General features: G+C 37.2%; 1 protein-coding gene and 1 pseudogene across 4 annotated transcripts in view; one reads left to right on the plus strand and one right to left on the minus strand.

Annotated features, from left to right (window-relative positions):
- Positions 1-25309, minus strand: part of LOC119533888 (polypeptide N-acetylgalactosaminyltransferase 11) — a 112111-nt gene that overhangs the window by 39294 nt on the left and 47508 nt on the right. For 3 of the 4 annotated variants that reach the window (XM_037835769.1, XM_037835767.1, XM_037835768.1), the window contains exons 3-4: positions 22465-22588; positions 20464-20630 (exon numbers count right to left, since the gene is read on the minus strand). In XM_037835769.1, the coding sequence (XP_037691697.1) occupies positions 20464-20630; positions 22465-22588 (291 nt within the window). Of the gene's footprint in view, positions 1-20455; positions 20631-22464; positions 22589-25309 lie in introns of those variants that run through there. The other variant, XM_037835771.1, reaches the window with a different exon arrangement.
- Positions 20053-21194, plus strand: LOC119533890 (annotated as a pseudogene).

The following is a 25309-nucleotide window of genomic DNA, read 5'->3' on the forward strand; positions in this document are numbered from 1 at the left end:
GGGGAAAACTTCCCGAATCTTCAAAACAACATAAATACACAAATCATAAATGCTCAGCGAACTCCAAATAGAATAAATCCAAATAAACCCACTCCGAGACATATACTGATCACACTGTCAAACACAGAAGAGAAGGAGCAAGTTCTGAAAGCAGCAAGAGAAAAGCAATTCACCATATACAAAGGAAACAGCATAAGACTAAGTAGTGACTACTCAGCAGCCACCATGGAGGCGAGAAAACAGTGGCACAATATATTTAAAATTCTGAGTGAGAAAAATTTCCAGCCAAGAATACTTTATCCAGCAAAGCTCTCCTTCAAATTTGAGGGAGAGCTTAAATTTTTCACAGACAAACAAATGCTGAGAGAATTTGCTAACAAGAGACCTGCCCTACTGGAGATACTAAAGGGAGCCCTACAGACAGAGAAACAAAGACAGGACAGACAGACTTGGAGAAAGGTTCAGTACTAAAGAGATTCGGTATGGGTACAATAAAGGATATTAATAGAGAGAGGGGAAAAATATGGCAAACATAAACCAAAGGATAAGATGGCCGATTCAAGAAATGCCTTCACGGTTTTAACGTTGAATGTAAATGGATTAAACTCCCCAATTAAAAGATATAGATTCGCAGAATGGATCAAAAAAAATGAACCATCAATATGTTGCATACAAGAGACTCATCTTAGACACAGGGACACAAAGAAACTGAAAGTGAAAGGATGGAAAAAATATTTCATGCAAGCTACAGCCAAAAGAAAGCAGGTGTAGCAATATTAATCTCAGATAAAATAGACTTCAAATGCAGGGATGTTTTGAGAGACAAAGAAGGCCACTACATACCAATAAAAGGGGCAATTCAGCAAGAAGAAATAACAATCGTAAATGTCTATGCACCCAATCAAGGTGCCACAAAATACATGAGAGAAACACTGGCAAAACTAAAGGAAGCAATTGATGTTTCCACAATAATTGTGGGAGACTTCAACACATCACTCTCTCCTATAGATAGATCAACCAGACAGAAGACCAATAAGGAAATTGAAAACCTAAACAATCTGATAAATGAATTAGATTTAACAGACATATACAGGACATTACATCCCAAATCACCAGGATACACATACTTTTCTAGTGCTCATGGAACTTTCTCCAGAATAGATCATATGCTGGGACATAAAACAAGCCTCAATAAATTTAAAAAGATTGAAATTATTCAAAGCACGTTCTCTGACCACAATGGAATACAATTAGAAGTCAATAACCATCAGAGACTTAGAAAATTCACAAATACCTGGAGGTTAAACAACACACTCCTAAACAATCAGTGGGTTAAAGAAGAAATAGCAAGAGAAATTGCTAAATATATAGAGACGAACGAAAATGAGAACACAACATACCAAAACCTATGGGATGCAGCAAAAGCAGTGCTGAGGGGGAAATTTCTAGCACTAAACGCATATATTAAAAAGGAAGAAAGAGCCAAAATCAAAGAACTAATGGATCAACTGAAGAAGCTAGAAAATGAACAGCAAACCAATCCTAAACCAAGTAGAAGAAAAGAAATAACAAGGATTAAAGCAGAAATAAATGACATAGAGAACAAAAAAACAATAGAGAGGATAAATATCACCAAAAGTTGGTTCTTTGAGAAGATCAACAAGATTGACAAGCCCCTAGCTAGACTGACAAAATCAAAAAGAGAGAAGACCCATATAAACAAAATAATGAATGAAAAAGGTGACATAACTGCAGATCCTGAAGAAATTAAAAAAATTATAAGAGGATACTATGAACAACTGTATGGCAACAAACTGGATAATGTAGAGGAAATGGACAATTTCCTGGGAACATATGAACAACCTAGACTGACCAGAGAAGAAATAGAAGACCTCAACCAACCCATCACAAGCAAAGAGATCCAATCAGTCATCAAAAATCTTCCCACAAATAAATGCCCAGGGCCAGATGGCTTCACAGGGGAATTCTACCAAACTTTCCAGAAAGAACTGACACCAATCTTACACAAACTCTTTCAAAACATTGAAGAAAATGGAACTCTACCTAACTCATTTTATGAAGCTAACATCAATCTAATACCAAAACCAGGCAAAGATGTTACAAAAAAGGAAAACTACCGGCCAATCTCCCTAATGAATATAGATGCAAAAATCCTCAACAAAATACTTGCAAATCGAATCCAAAGACACATTAAAAAAATCATACACCATGACCAAGTGGGGTTTATTCCAGGCATGCAAGGATGGTTCAACATAAGAAAATCAATCAATGTATTACAACACATTAAAAACTCGAAAGGGAAAAATCAATTGATCATCTCAATAGATGCTGAAAAAGCATTTGACAAAATCCAACATCCGTTTTTGATAAAAACACTTCAAAAGGTAGGAATTGAGGGAAACTTCCTCAACATGATAAAGAGCATATATGAAAAACCCACAGCCAGCATAGTACTCAATGGTGAGAGACTGAAAGCCTTCCCTCTAAGATCAGGAACAAGACAAGGATGCCCGCTGTCACCACTGTTATTCAACATTGTGCTGGAAGTGCTAGCCAGGGCAATCCGGCAAGACAAAGAAATAAAAGGCATCCAAATTGGAAAAGAAGAAGTAAAACTGTCATTGTTTGCAGATGATATGATCTTATATCTAGAAAACCCTGAGAAATCGACGATACAGCTACTAGAGCTAATAAACAAATTTAGCAAAGTAGCGGGATACAAGGTTAATGCACATAAGTCCGTAATGTTTCTATATGCTAGAAATGAACAAACTGAAGAGACACTCAGGAAAAAGATACCATTTTCAATAGCAACTAAAAAAATCAAGTACCTAGGAATAAACTTAACCAAAGATGTAAAAGACCTATACAAAGAAAACTACATAACTCTACTAAAAGAAATAGAAGGGGACCTTAAAAGATGGAAAAATATTCCATGTTCATGGATAGGAAGACTAAATGTCATTAAGATGCCAATTCTACCCAAACTCATCTACAGATTCAATGCAATCCCAATCAAAATTCCAGCAACCTACTTTGCAGACTTGGAAAAGCTAGTTATCAAATTTATTTGGAAAGGGAAGATGCCTCGAATTGCTAAAGCCACTCTAAAAAAGAAAAACGAAGTGGGAGGACTTACACTCCCTGACTTTGAAGCTTATTATAAAGCCACAGTTGCCAAAACAGCATGGTACTGGCACAAAGATAGACATATAGATCAATGGAATCGAATTGAGAATTCGGAGATAGACCCTCAGATCTATGGCCGACTGATCTTTGATAAGGCCCCCAAAGTCACTGAACTGAGTCATAATGGTCTTTTCAAGAAATGGGGCTGGGAGAGTTGGATATCCATATCCAAAAGAATGAAAGAGGACCCCTACCTCGCCCCCTACACAGAAATTAACTCAAAATGGACCAAAGATCTCAATATAAAAGAAAGTACCATAAAACTCCTAGAAGATAATGTAGGAAAACATCTTCAAGACCTTGTATTAGGCGGCCACTTCCTAGACTTCACACCCAAAGCACAAGCAACAAAAGAGAAAATAGATAAATGGGAACTCCTCAAGCTTAGAAGTTTCTGCACCTCAAAGGAATTTCTCAAAAAGGTAAAGAGGCAGCCAACTCAATGGGAAAAAATTTTTGGAAACCATGTATCTGACAAAAGACTGATATCTTGCATATATAAAGAAATCCTACAACTCAATGACAATAGTACAGTCGGCCCAATTATAAAATGGGCAAAAGATATGAAAAGACAGTTCTCTGAAGAGGAAATACAAATGGCCAAGAAACACATGAAAAAATGTTCAGCTTCACTAGCTATTAGAGAGGTGCAAATTAAGACCACAATGAGATACCATCTCACACCGGTTAGAATGGCTGCCATTAAACAAACAGGAAACTACAAATGCTGGAGGGGATGTGGAGAAATTGGGACTCTTATTCACTGTTGGTGGGACTGTATAATGGTTCAGCCACTCTGGAAGTCAGTCTGGCAGTTCCTTAGAAAACTAGATATAGAGTTACCATTCGATCCAGCGATTGCACTTCTCGGTATATACCCGGAAGATCGGAAAGCAGTGACACGAACAGATATCTGCACGCCAATGTTCATAGCAGCATTATTCACAATTGCCAAAAGATGGAAACAACCCAAATGTCCTTCAACAGATGAGTGGATAAATAAAATGTGGTATATACACACGATGGAATACTACGCAGCAGTAAGAAGGAACGATCTCGTGAAACATATGACAACATGGATGAACCTTGAAGACATAATGCGGAGCGAAATAAGCCAGGCACAAAAAGAGAAATATTATATGCTACCACTAATGTGAACTTTGAAAAATGTAAAACAAATGGCTTATAATGTAGAATGTAGGGGAACTAGCAAGAGAGAGCAATTAAGGAAGGGGGAACAATAATCCAAGAAGAACAGATAAGCTATTTAACGTTCTGGGGATGCCCAGGAATGACTATGGTCTGTGAATTTCTGATGGATATAGTAGGAGCAAGTTCACAGAAATGTTGCTATATTAGGTAACTTTCTTGGGGTAAAGTAGGAACATGTTGGAAGTTATCTTAGGTTAGTTGTCTTTTTCTTACTCCCTTGTTATGGTCTCTTTGAAATGTTCTTTTATTGTATGTTTGTTTTCTTTTTAACTTTTTTTTCATACAGTTGATTTAAAAAAGAAGGGAAAGTTAAAAAAAAAAAAAAAGGAAAAAAAAAAAAAGATGTAGTGCCCCCTTGAGGAGCCTGTGGAGAATGCAGGGGTATTCGCCTACCCCACCTCCATGGTTGCTAACATGACCACAGACATAGGGGACTGGTGGTTTGATGGGTTCAGCCCTCTACCACAGGTTTTACCATTGGGAAGACGGTTGCTGCAAAGGAGAGGCTAGGCCTCCCTATGGTTGTGCCTAAGAGCCTCCTCCCGAATGCCTCTTTGTTGCTCAGATGTGGCCCTGTCTCTCTAGCTAAGCCAATTTGAAAGGTGAAATCACTGCCCTCCCCCCTACGTGGGATCAGACACCCAGGGGAGTGAATCTCCCTGGCAACGTGGAATATGACTCCTGGGGAGGAATGTAGACCCGGCATCATGGGACGGAGAACATCTTCTTGACCAAAAGGGGGATGTGAAAGGAAATGAAATAAGCTTCAGTGGCAGAGAGAATCCAAAAGGAGCCGAGAGGTCACTCTGGTGGGCACTCTTACGCACACTTTAGACAACCCTTTTTAGGTTCTAAAGAATTGGGGTAGCTGCTGGTGGATACCTGAAACTATCAAACTACAACCCAGAACCCATGAATCTCGAAGACAGTTGTATAAAAATGTAGCTTATGAGGGGTGACAAGGGGATTGGGAAAGCCATAAGGACCACACTCCCCTTTGTCTAGTTTATGGATGGATGAGTAGAAAAATAGGGGAAGGAAACAAACAGACAAAGGTACCCAGTGTTCTTTTTTACTTCAATTGCTCTTTTTCACTCTAATTATTATTCTTGTTATTCTTGTGTGTGTGCTAATGAAGGTGTCAGGGATTGATTTGGGTGATGAATGTACAACTACGTAATGGTACTGTGAACAATCGAAAGTACGATTTGTTTTGTATGACTGCGTGGTATACGAATATATCTCAATAAAATGAAGATTAAAAAAAAAAAGACATAATGCTGAGCAAAATAAGCCAGGCACAAAAAGAGAGATATTGTATGTTACCACTAATGTGAATTCTGTGAAAAATGTACAATGTTTTATACTGTAGAATGTAGGGGACCTAGAGATACCAATTAGTGGAGGGGGAATGATAATCTAATAAGAACAGATAAACTATGGAGGGTAATCTCAATGTTATGGGAATGCTCAGGAATGATTATGGTTTGTAAACTTTCTTGGATATAGTAAGATCAAGTTGGAAGCAATAGAGTTATTTTAGGTTTTTTTTTTCTCTTATTCCTTTGTTTTCTTAGGGGTTGTTAATTTTCTTAGGGTATGGAAGGAACATGTTGGAAGCAATGTAGTTATTTTAGATTATTTGTTTTTCTTACTCCTCTGTTTGGACATGGTTTATTAATTTTCTTGGGGTATGGTAGGAACATATTGGAAGCAAAGTAGTTATTTTAGGTTATTTGTTTTCCTTAATCCATTGCTTTGTTTGAAATGTTGTGGGGTTTTTTTGGTTGTTGTTTGCCTGTTTGTTTTTAATTTTTTGATAAACAAAGTTAAAAAATTGAAAAAAAATCAGTAGAAAAATGGGAGTAAAAACTAAATGACAAATAGGGTGGGATGGGGGGATGGTTTGGGTATTCTTTTTTCACTTTTATTTTTTATTCTTATTCTGATTCTTTCTGATGTAAGGAAAATGTTCAGAAATAGATTGTGGTGATGAACGCATAACTATATGATCATACTGTGAACAGTTGATTGTATACCATGGATGACTGTATGGTTTGTGAATATATTTCAATAAAACTGAATTAAAAAAAAAAAAAAAAAGACATGAAGAAGACCATGGAACAGGATATAAGGGACTTAAAGAAGACCCTAGAAGAGCATAAAGAAGAAATTGCAAGAGTAAATAAAAAAACAGAAGATCTTACGGAAATAAAAGAAATTGTTGGCCAAATTAAAGACTCTGGATACTCATAGTATAAGATTAGGGGAAGATGAACAATGACTCAGTGTCCTAGAGGTCCACAGAACAGAAAATGAAAGAACAAAAGAAAGAATGGAGAAAAAAATCAAAAAAATCAAAAAGGATCTCAGGGATATGATAGATAAAATAAAATGTCCAAATTTAAGACTCATTAGAGTCCCAGAAGGGGAAGAGAATATTCAAAGAAATTGTTGGGGAAAACTTCCCAAACCTTCTACACAATATAAATACACAAAGCATAAATGCCCAGTGAACTCCAAATAGAATAAATCCAAATAAACCCACTCCGAGACATATTCTGATCAGACTGTCAAATACTGAAGAAAAGGAGCAAGTTCTGAAAGCAGCAAGAGAAAAGCAATTCACCACATACAAAGGTAACAATATAAGACTAAGTTATGACTACTCAGTGGCCACCATGGAGGTGCGAAGGCAGTAGCATGACATTTAAAATTCTGAGAGAGAAAAATTTCCAACCAAGAATACTTTATCCAGCAAAACTCTCCTTCAAATTTGAGGGAGAGCTTAAATTTTTCACAGACAGACAAATGCTGAGAGAGTTTGCCAATAAAAGACCTGCCCTACTTCAGATACTAAAGGGAGCCCTACCGACAGAGAAACAAAGAAAGGAAAAAGAGGTATAGAGAATTTTGACAGACATATATAGAACCTTACATCCCAAATCACCAGGACACTCATTTTTCTCTAGTGATCACAGATCTTTCTCCAGAAGGGACCATAAGCTAGGACATAAAACAAGCCTCAATCAATTAAAAAAACAAAAACAAGAAAACAAAAAAACAACAAAAAAAACACAATTGAACATATTCAAAGCACAATCTCTGACCACAATGGAATACAAATAGAAGTCAATAATTTTTGAATTGTAACTCCACTATTTACTTCCTACATGATATAAAATACACAAACTCTAATGATAAATCAGTGGTTTTGAACTCAATGTAAAATATGTAATTTTTGACAAGAACTATATAAAGGTGGGGGAATGGAGGAGTATAGGTACATAATTTATGTGTCCTATTGAAATTAAGTTGGTATCAAAGAAAAACAAGATTGTTATGGATTTAAGGGTTTAATTTTAAGCCCCACAGTAAACACAAAAGAAATTATCAGAGAATATGACCATAAAGACGAAAACTAGAGTATGGCTTAAGAGAAATGGGGGAAGGGGCAATGGGAAGTTAAGAAATGAGTGTAGGGTTGCTGTCTGAGGTGAAGGGAAATTTCTAGTAATGCATGGTGGGAAGGTGATAGCACTACAACATTCTAAATGTGATTAATCCCACTAATGGAATCCTAGGGAGGGGGTGAATGGGAAGAGTTAGGCTGTATATATGTTTCCACAATTGAGAAAAAAGAAAAAAAGTCTAAATAGATGACAACTGAATGCCAAGGATGACCCTGGATGGGATGTGAGAATGGAGGACAGGAGGCTCAAAGGGACACAGCTGAGACATAAGGAAAAGGAAATACAGAATGTAAGCTTTCTATCATTGTTGAATCTCTTGTACTTCTTAGCTGCGCTTAATGGGATTGCATAAAAGAATGTTCTTGTTCATGGGAATTGTATATGTGAATTATAGTGTTTGTTCAAGGATGTGTGCAGCTACCTCTCATATGTTCAGAATACAGAGCAATAGATGATGGATCATACATAGAGAGGGAGGGAGGGAGGGAGGGAGGGAGGGAAAGAAATAGCAGTGTGACAACATTTAAAGTTAGTGGATCGGGGTATCGGGGGGGGTCAGGGAATGCTGGAGTTCTGTGTATGGGGTTTGTATTGTTTTTGCAACTGTTCCTGTAACTTTGAATATATTTAAAAATAAAATGTAAAAAAAAAAAGATGAAGGATATAAAGAAGACATGGGTGATCATAAGGAAGAATCTGTAAGCTTGAAAAAACAAATGGCAGAACTTACGGGAATGAAACGCACAACAAGAGAGATAAAAAACACATACAACAGCAGACTTGGAGAGGCATAGAAAGGATCAGTGAGCTGAAGGATAGGATATCTGAAATCCTGCATAGAAAAGAACAGATAGGTTAAAGAATGGAAAAATACAAGCAGGGTCTCAGGGAACTGAATGACAACATGATGCACAGAAATATACATGTTATAGGTGTCCCAGAAGGAGAGGAGACGGGAAAAGCAGCAGAAAGAATAACAGAGGAAATAATCAATGAAAATTCCCCAACTCTTATGAAAGACATAAAATTACAGGTCCAAGAAGGACAGCATACCCCAAACAGAACTGATCCAAATAGACCTACTCCAAGACACTTACTAATCAGATCGTCAAATGTCAAAGACAAAGAAAGAATTTTGAAAGCATCAAGAGAAAAGCAATCCATCACATACAAGGGAAGCTCGATAGGACTAAGTGCAGATCTCTCAACAGAAAACATGGAGGCAAGAAAGCAGTGGTATGATATATTCAAGATACTGAAAGAGAAATACTGCCAACCAAGAATCCTATATCCAGCAAAACTTTCTTTCAAAAATGAGGGAGAGAGAGAACCTAAGATAGCAGCTAGGAGATACAGGGCAAAAAAACACCTCCACGAAAAATACTAGACAGAGGCAAGAAAGTGACCCAGAACACCAGTTCCAGCAATGCACCAGCTGGACAATGTCTGCTAAATCCACAGGGATCATGCACTTGGTGAAACTGGGAGTCTGCATTCTGAAATGAGTGAGTAACCCTGATGAATGTCCAGCAGCCACAGTGCGGTGTGGGGAAACCGTGGGTTGGCGTTTGGAGGCAGACTAGTTCTTTCTTAAAAAAAAAAACCCAAAAGCAACTGCAGATATGGCAGCGAGAACCACACAGTGAAGCATGGCAGGAAAGGCCTGTGCAAACACCTCAATATCTGGTGTGGAAGATAGTCTTTCGTGCACCGAATGCTAGTTGTCTCGGAGCAAGGAGGGCAGAAGTGAGCCAAAAGGAGGAAAAAACCCATGCCCCTTGCAGCCATCTTCCCAGCAGGCTGGGAACGCTCCTGCCCAGTGCCAGAGTGACAACTCAGAGCTGCGCCAAGGGACCCAGTGTGATGGGAAGTGTTTCCGGCAACACTGTGCACACGCCACAATATCGGGCATGGACAATAGCTTTTTGTGTACCCACAGCTAATTGTCCCAGCTGGGAAGGCAGAGCTGTGCAAAAAGGGGGAAATTAACATGCCCCATACAGCCATCCTTACAGCAAGCTGGGAAAGCACCTACACAGCCCGGCGGCTCAGAACTTCCCTTGAGGGACGGCACACACTTGTGACATAGGACAACCTTCCCTTAGCAGAGGACCTAGAAGGGCACAGCTTGGAAGAGGGACCCACTTGGAAATCCCAGGGACCCTACGCCAATACCAAGGACTTGTGGGTCAGTGGCAGGGATAATCTGTGGTGAGACTGAACTGAAGGTTTAGACTCTTGCAACAGCCTTAAATCTCCAGGAACACCTGGGAGGTTTGATTGTTAAAGCCGCCCTCCCTCCCTAACAGCTCAGAGACACACCCCACATTCAGGGTGGACAGCACCAACAACACACCCAAACTTGGTGCACCAGCTGGACCCCACAAGAACCAGACCCCCACACATCACAAAGACAAAGTTGGGGAGAACAGATTTGAGGGGGAGAGGTGACTCACACATGCCATCTGCTGGTTAGTTAGAGAAAGTGTACTCCACCAAGCTATAGATCTGACAAATTAAGAGATTGGTGTCTGAATAATCCTTCATATCCTAAAAGAACTTTACCAAGTAAAGCAAATGCCAAGAGCCCAAAAACAACAGAAAATTTTTAAGCACATGAAAAAACCAGATAATATGGATAACCCAAACACACAAATCAAAAGTTATCAGAGGAGACACAGTAGTTGGAGCAATTCATCAAAGAACTAAAGACAAACAATGAGAGCATGGCACAGGATATAAAGGACATGAAGAGGAACATGGCACAGGATATAAAGGACATGAAGAAGACCCTAGAAGAGCATAAAGAAGAAATTGCAAGAGTAAATAAAAAAAAAAGATCTTATGGAAATAAAAGAAACTGTTAATCAAATTAAAAAGATTCTGGATACTCATTGTACAAGACTAGAGGAAGATGAACAATGAATCAGTGACCTCGAGAACCACAGAACGGAAAATGAAAGAACAAAAGAAAGAATGGGGAAAAAAATTCAAAAAAATCGAAATGGACCTCAGGGATATGATAGATAAAATAAAACGTCCAAATATAAGACTCACTGGTGTCCCAGAAGGGGAAGAGAAGGGTAAAGATCTAGAAAGAGTATTCAAAGAAATTGTTGGGGAAAACTTCCCCAATCTTCTACACAATATAAATACACAAAGCATAAATGCCCAGTGAACTCCAAATAGAATAACTCCAAATAAACCCACTCCAAGACATATTCTGATCAGACTGTCAAACACTGAAGAGAAGGAGCAAGTTCTGAAAGCAGCAAGAGAAAAGCAATTCACCACATACAAAGGAAACAACATAAGACTGAGTAGTGACTACTCAGCGGCCACCATAGAGGCGACAAGGCAGTGGCATGACGTATTTAAAATTCTGAGAGAGAAAAATTTCCAACCGAGAATACTTTATCCAGCAAAACTCTCCTTCAAATTTGAGGGAGAGCTTAAATTTTCCACAAACAAATGCTGAGAGATTTTGCTAATAAAAGACCTGCCCTACTTCAGATACTAAAGGGAGACCTACCAACAGAGAAACAAAGAAAGGAGAAAGAGATTTACAGAAATTGAACAGACATATATAGAACATTACATCCCAAATCACCAGGACACACATTTCTTCTCTAGTGATCATGGAACTTTCTCCAGAATAGACCACAGACTGGGACATAAAACAAGCCTCAATAAATTTTAAAAAATTGAAATTATTCAAAGCACATTCTCTGACCACAATGGAATACAAATAGAAGTCAATAACCATCAGAGACTTAGAAAATTCAAACATCTGGAGGTTAAACAACACACTCCTAAAATAAATGGTTTAATTTAAGCCCCACAGTAAACACAAAAGAAATTATCAGAGAATATGATCATAGAGATGAAAAGTAGAGTATGGTTTACGAGTAGTGGGGGAAGGGGCAATGGGGTGTTAAGAAATGAGTGTAGGGTTGCTGTTTGAGGTGAAGGGAAATTTCTAGTAATGAATGGTGGGAAGGTGATAGCACTACAACATTCTAAATGTGATTAATCCCACTAATGGAATCCTAGGGAGGGGGTGGAATGGGAAGAGTTAGGCTGTATATATGTTTCCACAATTGAGGAAAAAAAAAAAAAAAAGACAGTCTAAATAGATGACAATTGAATGCCAAGGATGATTCTGGATGGGATCTGAGGATGGAGGACAGGAGGCTCAAAGGGACACAGTTGAGACATAAGGAAAAAAAAAAAGGGAAATATAGAACATAAGCTTTGTATCAGTGTTGAATTTCTTGAACTTCTTAGCTGCACTTAATGGGATTGCATAAAAGAATGTTCTTGTTCATGGGAATTGTATATGTGAATTATAGTGTTTGTTCAAGGATGTGTGCAGCTTGCTCTCATATGTTCAGAAGAACAGAGCAATAGATGATGGATGATAGGGAGGGAGGGAGGGAGGGAAAGAGAAATAGCGGTGTGATAGCATGTTAAAGTTGGTGGATCGGGGTATCGGGGGAGGGGGTCGGTATGCTGGAGTTCTGTGTATGGAGTTTGTATTGTTTTTGCAACTGTTCCTATAACTTTAAATTTATTTCAAAATAAAATTTAAAAAAATGAAATATAGAATGTAAGCTTTGTATCAATGTTAAATTTCTTGAACTTCTTAACTACACTTAATGTGATTACATAAATGAATATTCTTGTTCATAGGAAATGTATATGTGAATTATATTATTTGTTTAAAGATGTGAGCAACTTGCTCTCATATGTTCAGAAGACAGAGCAATAGATGATGGACGATAGGGAGGGAGGGAAAGAAAAGAAAGAAAGAAATGGTAAAGCGACAAAATATTAAAGTTGGTAGATCAGGGTATCGGTGGAGGGGCGTTAGGGTATGCTGGAGTTCTGTGTATGGGGTTTGTATTATTTTTGTAACTGGTACTGTAAGTTTGAATTTATTTCAAAAGAAAACTTAAAAAAAATGAGGGAGAGTTTAAAATATTTACATATAAACAGACACTGAGAGAGTTCATGTACAGGAGACTTCCTCTACAAGAAATACTAAAGTGAGTGCTACAGACAGATAAAACAAGACAAAAGAGAGAGGTTTGGAGAAGAGTGTAGAAATGAAGATATCAGGAGACAGAAAGAGGGTAGAGATCGGGCATTTGATGTTGAAGGAGTAAAGAATGTTCTAGAGGACTGACTGTATAGATCCAGAAATGGATAGCACTATACTGTGTGATAGTAGCACAATACTGTAAGTACATTAAAAAATGATGACTGGATGAGTGTGATTAATGTAAAATGAGTCAATGAATATGATTAAATTTACAATTATAAAAATTTTTTTACATGAGTGAGTGGCAAGAAGGAATGAAGTTGTGAGGTATGCAACTAGGTGTATGGACTGTGAGGACAGAAGCCAGAAATGAAAAGACAAACATTACAATGCCTCATCAATACGGACTACTAATAATGAGCAAACTCTGAGAACTGAATCTGGGAGCATGGGTTATCAGCGGAAGGTTTATGTAAAGGTTCCTAGACTGTAAGTTCATACAGCAGTTACATCTATTCATGAGTCTTAAAAGTTATGTCTACGTGGGACGGAGAACATCTTCTTGACCAAAAGGGGGATGTGAAAGGAAATGAAATAAGCTTCAGTGGCAGAGAGATTCCAAAACGAGCCGAGAGATCACTCTGGTGGGCACTCTTACGCACACTTTAGACAACCCTTTTTAGGTTCTAAAGAATTGGGGTGGCTGGTGGTGGATACCTGAAACTATCAAACTACAACCCAGAACCCATGAATCTCGAAGACAGTTGTATAAAAATGTAGCTTATGAGGGGTGACAATGGGATTGGGAAAGCCAAAAGGACCAAACTCCACTTTGTCTAGTTTATGGATGGATGTGTAGAAAAGTAGGGGAAGGAAACAAACAGACAAAGGTACCCAGTGTTCTTTTTTACTTCAATTGCTCTTTTTCACTCTAATTATTATTCTTGTTATTTTTGTGTGTGTGCTAATGAAGGTGTCAGGGATTGATTTAAGTGATGAATGTACAACTATGTAATGGTACTGTAAACAATCGAAAGTACAATTTGTTTTGTATGACTGCGTGGTATGTGAATATATCTCAATAAAATGATGATAAAAAAAAAAAAGTTATGTCTAAATTTTTTGATGCTGAGCTGTTTGTGTGTAATGTGGTCGGTCCCTGGAGCTTTGGTTATCTGTGTGGGACCTGGGACTTGGAGCCAGAGTTTGGCAACTATGAATGTCAGCACTACCCCATGAATCAACTGTTAAAGAGGCTGAAAAGGAGATCAGACTTTGATTGGAGATATGAATGAAATGGATTTGGTTGAGTTTGGGGTAGATCAGACTAAAGGGTAGAGGATGATTTAACTGTGTTTTAAAACTGTGGATTCTGTGTGGGACCAAAGGAAGAGATGTTTATTTGGTGCAAAATCTATATTTTCTGTAGCAGACTACATAATTTAACTTGTTTGGTCAGTTTAGTCAAATACCATAATTACATGGAAACTTGACTAGGGAGTGAGATCTTGTTTGTTTGTATAGGATGGCATGAAGCCTCAATACAGCTCAGGGAACTTTTGTGAAGAGAATAAAAATGTATTTGCAAAGCCCCCTTGAGGGACTGGAAAAAAATGTGGAAATATAAAACTTCCCCAGCTTGGGAGTTCCTGATGTTCTCGCAAGCATTCAGGGCTGCCAGCTTGGTGGGCTGGACCTCGATCATGGGGCTTGCCCTTATGAGGCTTGTTACTGCAAAGGACAGGCTAAACCTACTCGTAACTGTGCCTACGAGTCACCCCCAGGGAACCTCTTTTGCTGCTCAAATGTGGCCTCTCTCTCAAAGCCAACTGAGCAGGTAAATTCACTGCCCTCCACACTACGTGGGACATGACTCCCAGGGGTGTAAATCTCCCTGGCAACGTGGGACGTAACTCCTGGGGATGAGCCTGGACCCTGCACTGTGTGACTGAGAAAGCCTTATAGACCAAAAGGGTAAAGAGAAATGAAACCAAATATTCAGTGGCTGAGAGATTTCAAATGGAGACAACAGGTCATTCTACAGGTAACTCTTATGCATTATATGGATATCCCTTTTTAGTTTTTAGTTTATTAGAATAGTTAGAAGGAAATAACTGAAACTGTTGAACTGCACTCCATTATCCTTAATTCTTGAAGGCAAGCAAATAACTATACAGTTTATATGGTGTAACAGTGTGATTCTGAAAACCTTGTGGTTCACACTCCCTTTGCCCAGCGTATGAACAAATGAAGAAAAAAATGGGGAGAAAAAGTAAATGACTATTACAGGGGGAGGAGGGGTATGGGATGATTTGGTGTTCTTTTTACTTTTATTTTTTGGAGTAATGAAAATGTTCAAAAATTGACTGTGGTGATGAATGCACAACTATTTGTTAATACTGTGAACAAATGTTTTATACTTTGGATGATTGTATGGCAGGTGAATATATTTCAATAAAAAAATTAAAAATAAATTTAAAAAAGAAAAAAAAAGACTAAGTGTGGATCTCTCAGCAGAAACCATGGAGGCGAGAAGGCATGGTATGATATATTCAAGATACTGAAAGAGAAAAACCACCAACCAAGTGTGATTGTGAAAACCTTGTGGCTCACACTCCCTTTATCCAGTGTACTACAGATGAGTAGAAAAATAGAGACAAACAGTAAATGAATAATAGGGAGATATGGGAGTATGGGATGTTTTGGGTGTTCTTTTTTACTATTATTTTCATTCTTATTTTTATTTTGGGAGGATGTAATGAAAATGTTCAAAAATTGATTGGGTGATGAATGCACAAGTATATCATGGTACTATGAACAACTGATTGAACACTTTGGATGACTGTATGGTATATGAATATCTCAATAAAATTGAATTAAAAAAAACAAACTTTTTCTCTGTGAAAGATCCTGAGAAGAGGATGAAAAGAAAAGCTAAAAATTAGGAGAAAATATACACAAACCACATATCAACAATAAAATGACGTGGTTTTATTGAGGCTTGTTACTACAAAGGACAGGCTAAATCTACTCATAACTGTGCCTAAGAGTCACCACCAGAGAACCTCTTTTGTTGCTCAAATGTGGCCTCTTTCTCAAAGCCAACTGAGCAGGTAAATTCACTGCCATCCCCACTACGTGGGACATGACTCCCAGGGGTGTAAATCTCCCTGGCAACGTAGGACATGACTCCTAAAAGCAAACCAACTAACTACTTAGAAAATGGGCCAAAGAATGAGAAGACATTTCATAGAAGATGTTATACAGATGGCAAACAGGCATATGAAAAAAATGTTTGACAGAATAAGCCATTAAGGAAAATACAAATTAAAGCCACTATGATATCACTACGCATCTATCAGAATAGCTAAAATTAAAAAATAATAATAATACCAAATCCCGGCGAGGATATGGAGAAACCAGACCAATTAGACATGCTAGTGAGATGTAAAATGGTACAGCCAGCCAGTAATTGCACTACTGGACATTGTTCCTAGAGAAATGAAAACTTAACGTTCACACAAAAACCTGTGCGTGAAGTTCAGAGCAGCTTTATTTGCAATAGCCAAGTGGAAACAACAAGAAGTCCTCCAATGGGCGAATGACTAAACAAAGTATGGTATATCCATAAAACACAACATTACTCAGCAATAAAAAGGAATGGAACTATTGATACACACAATAATCTGGATGAATCTCAAAGGAATTAATGCTGAGTGAATAAAGACAATCCCAAAATGTCAGATAATGATTCCATGTATCTAACATTCTTGACAAGACTTACAGAGATAGAAAGCAGATTAGTGGCAACCAGGGATTAGCAACAGAAGGAGACTAGAAGGAAGATGGATGTAGTTAGGAAAGAGCAATAGAAGTGATCCTTATGATAATGGAATTGTTCTGTATCTTGACTGTGGTGGTGGATACATGAACCTTCTCATATGATAAAATTACATAGAGCTACACACACACACACAAATGAGTATGTGTTACACTAGTGGAGAAATCTGAATAAATCAATGGATTATATCAACACCAATTCTCTCACTGTGATATTGTACTATAGCTTTACAAGATTACCATGGGGAAAAATGAATAAAGCCTGCATGGGCTCTCTCTGTATTATTTCTTACAACTGCATGTGAACCTATTATCTCTAAATATAAAGTTAAAAAAAAAAACTTTTAAGGTTCATTCTTTCAACATAAAATTACTAAACACCTGGTATTATGAAGCATAGTATAAACATACCAGAGATACAAACATGAGTGAGACATAGCTCCTGCCCTCAAGGAATTGTCTGTACCATCCTGGTTCCTGGATTTTACAGTTAAGTATAAAAAAAAAAATGCATAAAATACCTCCAGAATTCTAGTAATCTCTACAGCTCAGGTAACCCAGTTAAAACCAAAGACTCCATATCAGATATACCATGAGAATTGGAACATCCAGAACTTTAAATCCTTATGTTTCTAATTCACGTCATAGTTTTGAAAGCAATGTTGTATGTAATTTCATTTGATTCTTAACATTTCTGTGAGTAAGAGAGAGCAGGGATAAATATTCCAATATTGCAGATAAGCAAAATGTGGCCAACATCATCACTGCTAAGATATGTCAGAGCAAGGAGTGGCCCTAGATTTTTTCAAACTTCCTGTTAGACATGGTGGTGGCAGTGGTAGATGTTTCCAACCATTCTTCTAAATGTTAGAACTGCTCAAACAGTGAAACGGAACAAAGTAGGCAAGAATCTAGGACCCTGACCCCTTCCCTCCCTCCAAATTTTAATCTGAGTAGCTCTGTTCTCTCCTTATTGGGAAAGGGAGTTCTGCTTCAAACAAAGTTTGAAAACTTCCACACCACATCAATTATTCTGTTCAATGCTAACTATACAGAGAATACTTTTACTCAGGGGGGTGGAAGGGATGGGAAGACTATTATCACTTTTCCATTATAGAAAGCATCTCAAGATTTAAAAGAAATAAATATTAAAAATTTGTAAAAAATGGTCTATTATTACTGGTCCCATCTAAAGGTAAGAGCCCTGGTGACAAGAATAATTGAAACTTAACCAAGTATGTAAAGGATCTGTATTCAAAAAACTACAAAGCATTGCTAAAAGAAATCAAAGAAAACCTAGATAAATGGAAGAATATTCCATGTTAATAGACTGTAAGACCAAATATCATTAAGATATCAATTCTAACCAAATTGATTTACAGATTCAATGCAATCCCAATCAAAATTCCAATAGTCTGTTTTGAGGAACTGGAAAAGCCAATCATCAAATTTATTTGGAAGGGTAAGGACCCCAAATAGCCAAAAACATCTTGAAAAAGAAACATGAAGTTGGAGTACTCTCACTGCCTGACTTTAAAGCATATTACAAAGCTACAGTGGTCAAAACAGCATTGTACTGGCATAAAGATAGACATATTGATCAATGGAATCAAACTGAGAGTTCAGAGATAGACCCTCACATCTACAGTTAATTGATTTGATAAGGCTGCCAAATCCACCCAACTAGGTCAGAGCAGTCTGTTCAACACATGATGCTGGGAGAACTGGATATCCATATCCAAAAAAATAAAAGAAGACCCCTATCTCACACCTTATATAAAAATTAACTCAAAATGGATCAAAGATGTAAATACAAGAGCTAGGACCATAAAACTCCTAGAAGAAAATGTAGGGAAGCATCTTCAAGATCTTGTGGTAGATGATATTTTTTTAAGCCTTTTTCCCAAAGCACGAGCAACAAAAGAAAAAATAGACAAACGGGACATCCTCAAAAACTGAACACTTCAGTGCTTCAAAGGACTTTGTCAAGAAGGTGAAAAGACAGCCTATTCAATGGGAGAAAATATTTGGAAACCACATTATCTGATAAGGGTTTAATAGCCAGGATATATAAAGAACTCCTACAACTCAACAATAAAAAGACAAACAACCCAACTAAAAAACTAGGCAAAAGACCTGAATAGACATTTTTCCAAAGAGGAACTACAAATGGCTAAAAAGCACATGAAAAGATGTTCAACATTGCTAGCTGTTAGGGAAATGCAACTCAAAACTACAATTAGATATCATTTCACACCTACTAGAATAGCCACTATTAAAAACAAAAACAGAAAACTATAAGTGTTGGAGAAACACTGGAGAAATAGGAACACTTATTCATTGTTGGTAGGTACAGCTGCTGTTGAAGACAGTCTGGCAGTTCCTCAGGAAACTAAATATAGAAATGCCATATGATCCGGCAATACTTCTACTAGATATATACTCAGAAGAATTGAAGGCAGGGACATGAACAGACATTTGCATACCGATATTCATAGTGGCATTATTCACAACTGCCAAAAGATGGAAATAACCCAGATATCCATCAACCAATGAATGAATAAACAAAATGTGTTATATACATACGATACAGTATTATGCAGGGGTAAGAAGAAATGAAATCTTGATGCATGTGACTACATGAATGAACCTTGAGGGCATTATGTTGAGTGAAATAAATTAGACACAAAAGGACAAATATTGTACAACCTTATGAATATGAGCTAAATATAACTAGCAAACTCATGGTGTTAATATCTAGAACATAGGTCACCAAAGGATAGAATGAGGGCAGAGAATGGGGGGCTGATGCTTAATTTCTGCAAAATATGTAATAAGGTTGATTGTAAATGTATGGAAATGGATGGAGGTAATGGTAACACATTATAGTGAGTGTAATTAATAGCAATGATATATGGGTGCAATCGTAATTGAAAGGGAAAGTTTAGAGTCATGTATATCACTTGAAGGAAAGCCAGAGGATGACACATGGAACTGGATAACATAATGACCCCTTTTGAAGGTGAAAATCTTCTAGAACTGATTGTGGTGATGAATGAACAACTCCGTGAATATACTAGAAGATACTGGTCGTACGCTTTAGATGAATTGCATGATATGTGAATTTATCTCAAAACTGCTTTTAAAAAAAAGAAAAAAAATTAAAGAGAACAGATTAGAGGTTGCCAGGAATTAAGGATGGTGGGGGCGCGCGAGTTGGGTGTGAATTTAAAGGGGTAGCATGAGAGAGATCTCTGTGGTGATGGACTAGTTCTGTATCTTGACTGCTGTGGTGGTCAAATGAGTCTCAACTTGTGATAAAATGGCACTGAATTATACTCACACATTGAACCGAACTCAAGAGTCAACAGGGCCTCTTTGCAATTTACTGTTAATCTATAATTATTTTTAAATCAAGATTTTTTAAAAAGGTAAGCCAAGGACAAATTTCAAGGGCCAAATTTGGATGCTAAAGTTTGTAAACAGATGACAAATATAATGCAGTTCAACTGAAAATCATCCTACAAGCATGGGCAGGCATTTATTTGTAGTTGGCTCAGCTGCAATGGTATACACTTGTATGCAAATATCTTATGTGTTAGAATTGCCAGCTTTGTTGATATATGTCAATATCACATGGAAAGTGAGCCTAAACTCCATATTACCAGTTACAATATTACTTACCAAAATCACTATCATCATCCACTAGGATAATTTCATGAAGAAGATGTGCTGGAGTCCTATCTATGACACTGTGCACTGTCCGCAGCAAGGCAGAGAAGGCTTCATTGTAGAAACAAACAACAATGCTAGCAATTGGAAGATCAGTTGGGTAAGACTTTTCTTTACATCTGTAAAGAGAAAATTCTATTATTTTAAAAGGCTCAAATATTTTAGGTTATTACTGATTAAAAATTTAATGTCCCCTTGTCCAGCCTCTTAAAATATTATAACAAAAGATTTTCTTAAAAAATGTGTAAGAGTTGCACACTGGAGAAAAGGTTGTGAAAGCATAGCGAACTGATGTTGCCATTTCTTCCACCCTAGGTCTCTAGGCCTTTCACATAGTCTCCAACAACCCCATGCTGGGGCAGAGCACGCAGAGGTTCCTCACCTCTGTGGTCCGTAGGAGCCACCTGAGGCGTGCCGAAGGAAAAGGGAAGAATTTGCCATTTTCAGTGAAAAACAAGTGGTGGTTACTGAATCATAGCTCTGCACTTTGGATCTGGATTTGCTATACTTTTCTTTGTAAGGTATAGATACCAACTGCTTAAGAAATAAGGATGTTTTAGTTCATTCATGAAATTGCTATTAAGAGGAACGTTCTCAGAAGTGCAATCCTGAAAACCGGATCAAACTCTGTTGAACTTGAATATAGCACACTGGATATGTTTGTAAATAAACTTATTACATGAAAAAAATTTTTAAGAAAACAATGTGGTTTCTTATTCAAGAGTTTTATATTTTGTTAATAATTTCTCCCTCCTACCCTGCTTTTTAGGTCAACATTAAAAAATAATTTTTTCTTTTTTTTTGCAGAGGGTATATAAAAAAGTGAGATATTTTTGCTGAAATCACTGCAGGTTTTTAACGCAGCAATGGTAAGCTGATGTCCAGGTCCCCGCAATGATGTTGCAAAAGGAAATAACAGAAATATAAAACTTTCTGTTTGAAAATTTTCTTTTTGCCCTACCATAGAAAAAGATTTAAGTAAACTACAATACCTCAAGATATGGGAAGAGCTTCCATGTAAGCAATTATTGCATTAAAAGGGTTAGGTGGCTTCTAAACAACAAAGAAACCACTTCGTTAAGAGATAAAATTGACACTCTAAGTCTTTTGCATGGTATACAAATCCCTCTGATATTTGGGCCCTGCATATCTCCCAGACTCTTGCCATTCTCCCACTACAGATAAAATAAGTTGTGTTTCAGTCACTTAAAAACAATAGTTTTATGCCTCAATGCTTTCCATATGCTATTCCCTAAACACGGAAAAGCCTTCCCATTGAATCACTGCTCAATTATTACCTCTTCTGGGAAGCCTTTCGTGACCACTCTGTTCTTTGTGCCCCTATTTGATCAATTCCTATTACAGTCCTCATTCATGTGATATTGCAATTATCTGTTTACTTATCACCTCTCCTGCTAGACTCTAAGCCTTGTGAACTCAAGGACTATGGCTTATTATCTTGACTTCCAGGGCCTGAAACAGTGTCTATAAATAGAAGGGGCTCAATGAATGAATGTCTGTGGAATGACTGAATGACTGACCATATGAATGAAAAGCCTTAGAAGGGAACAAATATAATGAACAGAATGATGATATTATAAGTAAAATTCTTCACTGACTTTAATTCCTTTTTGCCATGAATCCAATAAATAAACATTTAAAACAAGCTTATGCACAGATTACCTAATTACATGCAATTAGCACCTCCGTTCTTTTTCCTACATGATTTAAAATCTTTAAGAGACACAACAAACTCTAGAACTTTGTTAGTACAATCTCAGACCATGAGGCTTTAAGTATTATGAATGGAAACCTGTCTTATGTTTTCTAGTATGCTAAATAATGAAGCCTAACTGCAAAATACTAATGCCATCCTCATGACTTTATATAACTGGCACTAAAAGCATAGTGTTATTAAAATGGGTTAACAGAAATGTATAATAAGGAACATACAGTGCATTCCTTGTATCTGGCACATCTCTATGGTAGCCCAAGCGGTTACTAATAAGCATATTAAAGGCATGTTTCTGATAGCCCAAGTCTCTCAACTCCTGATCATGTTTGTTAAAAATCATACCTGCAAAAGAAAGAAATTATGGTCAGTGCATTAAATCTGGAAAGGATTACTACAGTTAGTGCTATGATATTATGATCTCAAGAATCCTGACTTTATCCTATTATAACTAGAGAATATAATAGCCATGTTTCTCAAATCTAGGTTGACTCCAGTTTCAGGAAGTTGAATTGAGGTTAAGGTCAAATTCTTACCAGTCTAGCTCAAAGCCAAGAGTACCTTAACCATAAATGATACTTGCTCACTAGCCATAATCTTAAGAATGTAGTATTATATTCATGAGAAAATTTACCTGTTACCAGAAAAAAAATTAATGATGATTTTTCTACAAAAGCAACAGATTACAGAACCCAAATGGACCTCAAAAGTCCCCAATTTGTTTCCAGGTACTACTGTAATGGTTATTCTAGCCTAGCCTCAGCCTTGTTTACACTTTCTATTGTAATGGTTAGTCTAGCCTGGTCTCAGCCCTGCGTATAATTACTACTGTAATGTAACAACTAACTCCACCTCCCCCTCCTTGCTTGAACGCATAAAAACCCTGCACTACTTAGGCTTGGAGGGACAGATTGCTGCACCCTAAGGCCATATGATCTTCTTCATCCTGTGTAGTATTAAACGCTTTCTCTCTTTGAAAAAAGAAAAAAGGTCCCCAATTGCAGGTAACTTTCTCTATGAGCCCCTCCCCTAAAGAAATCCTGATAAACCTTTCTATAAAAAGGGCTTCCAAACTCTCTCTGGTTCCAGACTTCATAGTCAAGAAATTCCTCCACAGATGTAATTGAAATCACTAATATTCTGTCAGAAATCTTACCTGTACATAGAATGATAAAGTCTCCTTTCCTATTCTTTTTCCCATATCAAACCTTTATCCTCTCCTCAAAGAACTCCCTTGTAACAGCATTTCCCAAAGTCTGTTCATGGAAAATTAAGTTCCACTAGATATTAATAGATGTCCAAAAGGGAAAAAAAAGGGGGGGGGGGGATTTCATGGTCAAATAAATTAGAGAAATACCGAACTTAAAAAGTCAAGTAGTTTTGTTTTATGGCAGGACAACACTGATCCTACAATTTTTTAATGTTTTATGGATATCCCGGTATAAGGGGATGGGATATACAATGTAGTGTTTCCCCAATTTATTTGACCACAGAACCCTTGACTAGTGTTCCCAGATCCACTTTGGGAAACACTACTTCTTAATATGCTTCCTCTCTAGAACCTTTAAAGCTAGAGCATATCCTTTTATTAAACAAAAAAGAACAAAGCTTTATACAGTAATTTAAACAAAAATGAAAACTCTATGAGGAGGGACTTTGGTTTTATTGAAGACACAAACAAAATAAAAAAAATTACTTGATATCCAGCACCTGTAACAGAGCCTTGCACAAAGAAGATTCTCAAATACTCCTTGATTTGACAAGTATCCAACAGAGGACTACCTCATATTGAATACTGAAAGAATTACAGCTGATCCTCATTATTCACAGACTCTGTGTTTTTTAATTCAGCTACTCACCAAAATATATTTGCAACCCCAGAATCAATATTCTCTGGGCTTTCTTGGTCATTTGCAGACATGCACAGAGTGGTGAAAAATTTGAGTCACCTGATATGCACATTCCCAGCTTAGGTCAAGAAAGGCGACACTTTAGGATCTTGTTTGAGCTGTTACACTATAAACAAGTATCCTTTCCATGAAATATTTACTGCCATGTTTTTTGCATTTTGGTACTTTTGGTTGGTGATTTCACTGTTTTGAGTGGTCCCCAAGCATAGGGCTGAAATGCTCCTCTGGTGTTGCTAAGTTCAAGAAGCAGGTAATGTGCCTTACAGAAATGATATACATGTTAGATAAGCCTCGTTCAGTGCTTTTGTTTGTTATAGTGCTGCTGGTCATAAGTTCAGTGGTAATAAGTCAATGATATATATTAAATAACGCATCTTTAAACAGAGACGCACATAAACAAGGTTCTGCATTGATTGGTTGATTAAATTTTGTGACCAGAAGCTTGCAGCAACCTAACACAGTATTTGCCCTAGGAACAACAGCTCAGTATTCAATAACTCATTGTTCACAGTGACTATAAAACATAACCACTGCGAATAACCAGAATCGACTGTGCATTCTAATATAAACCTCTTGATGAAAAATTACCCCATATTAAAAGATCACAGCTTAACTTTCTCCTTCCCCTGCTCATATAAAATTACAACCAAACTTCAATTAATTAGAATGCCAGATGAGCTATTCCAGTTAATTTTATAAGTAGTGGTGGATTAAATCAGAAAAAATATTTTTAGTTTTACATTTATTGCTGATTATCTTTCTAAATGTATTTTGCCACAGGTCCTTTTCCTTGATTCTTTAATGATAACAGCCTATTTAGAAAGCATTTTTTATTACTATGTTGATTAAATTAAATTCTTCTAAATTAAGTTTCCTTTGTATAAGAAATTTAGTGGGGGAGGGATGATTTTTTTTTATTATTGTGGTAAAATGCAAATAACATAAAATATACCATTAGTGACATTTAGTACATTCACAATGTTGTACAACCATTACCACAATCTAGTTCCAGAATATTTTCATCATCCAAAAAGGAAACCCTGTACCATTAAGCAGCCACTCCCCATTCCCCATTGCCCCCCAGCCCCAGGCAACCACTAATCTACGTATTTGCCTATTCTGGATAGTTCATATAAATTCAAAGAATAATTGTCCT

This window comes from Choloepus didactylus, chromosome 5 (genome assembly GCF_015220235.1).
Source record: "Choloepus didactylus isolate mChoDid1 chromosome 5, mChoDid1.pri, whole genome shotgun sequence".
Taxonomy (NCBI): Eukaryota; Metazoa; Chordata; class Mammalia; order Pilosa; family Megalonychidae; genus Choloepus; species Choloepus didactylus.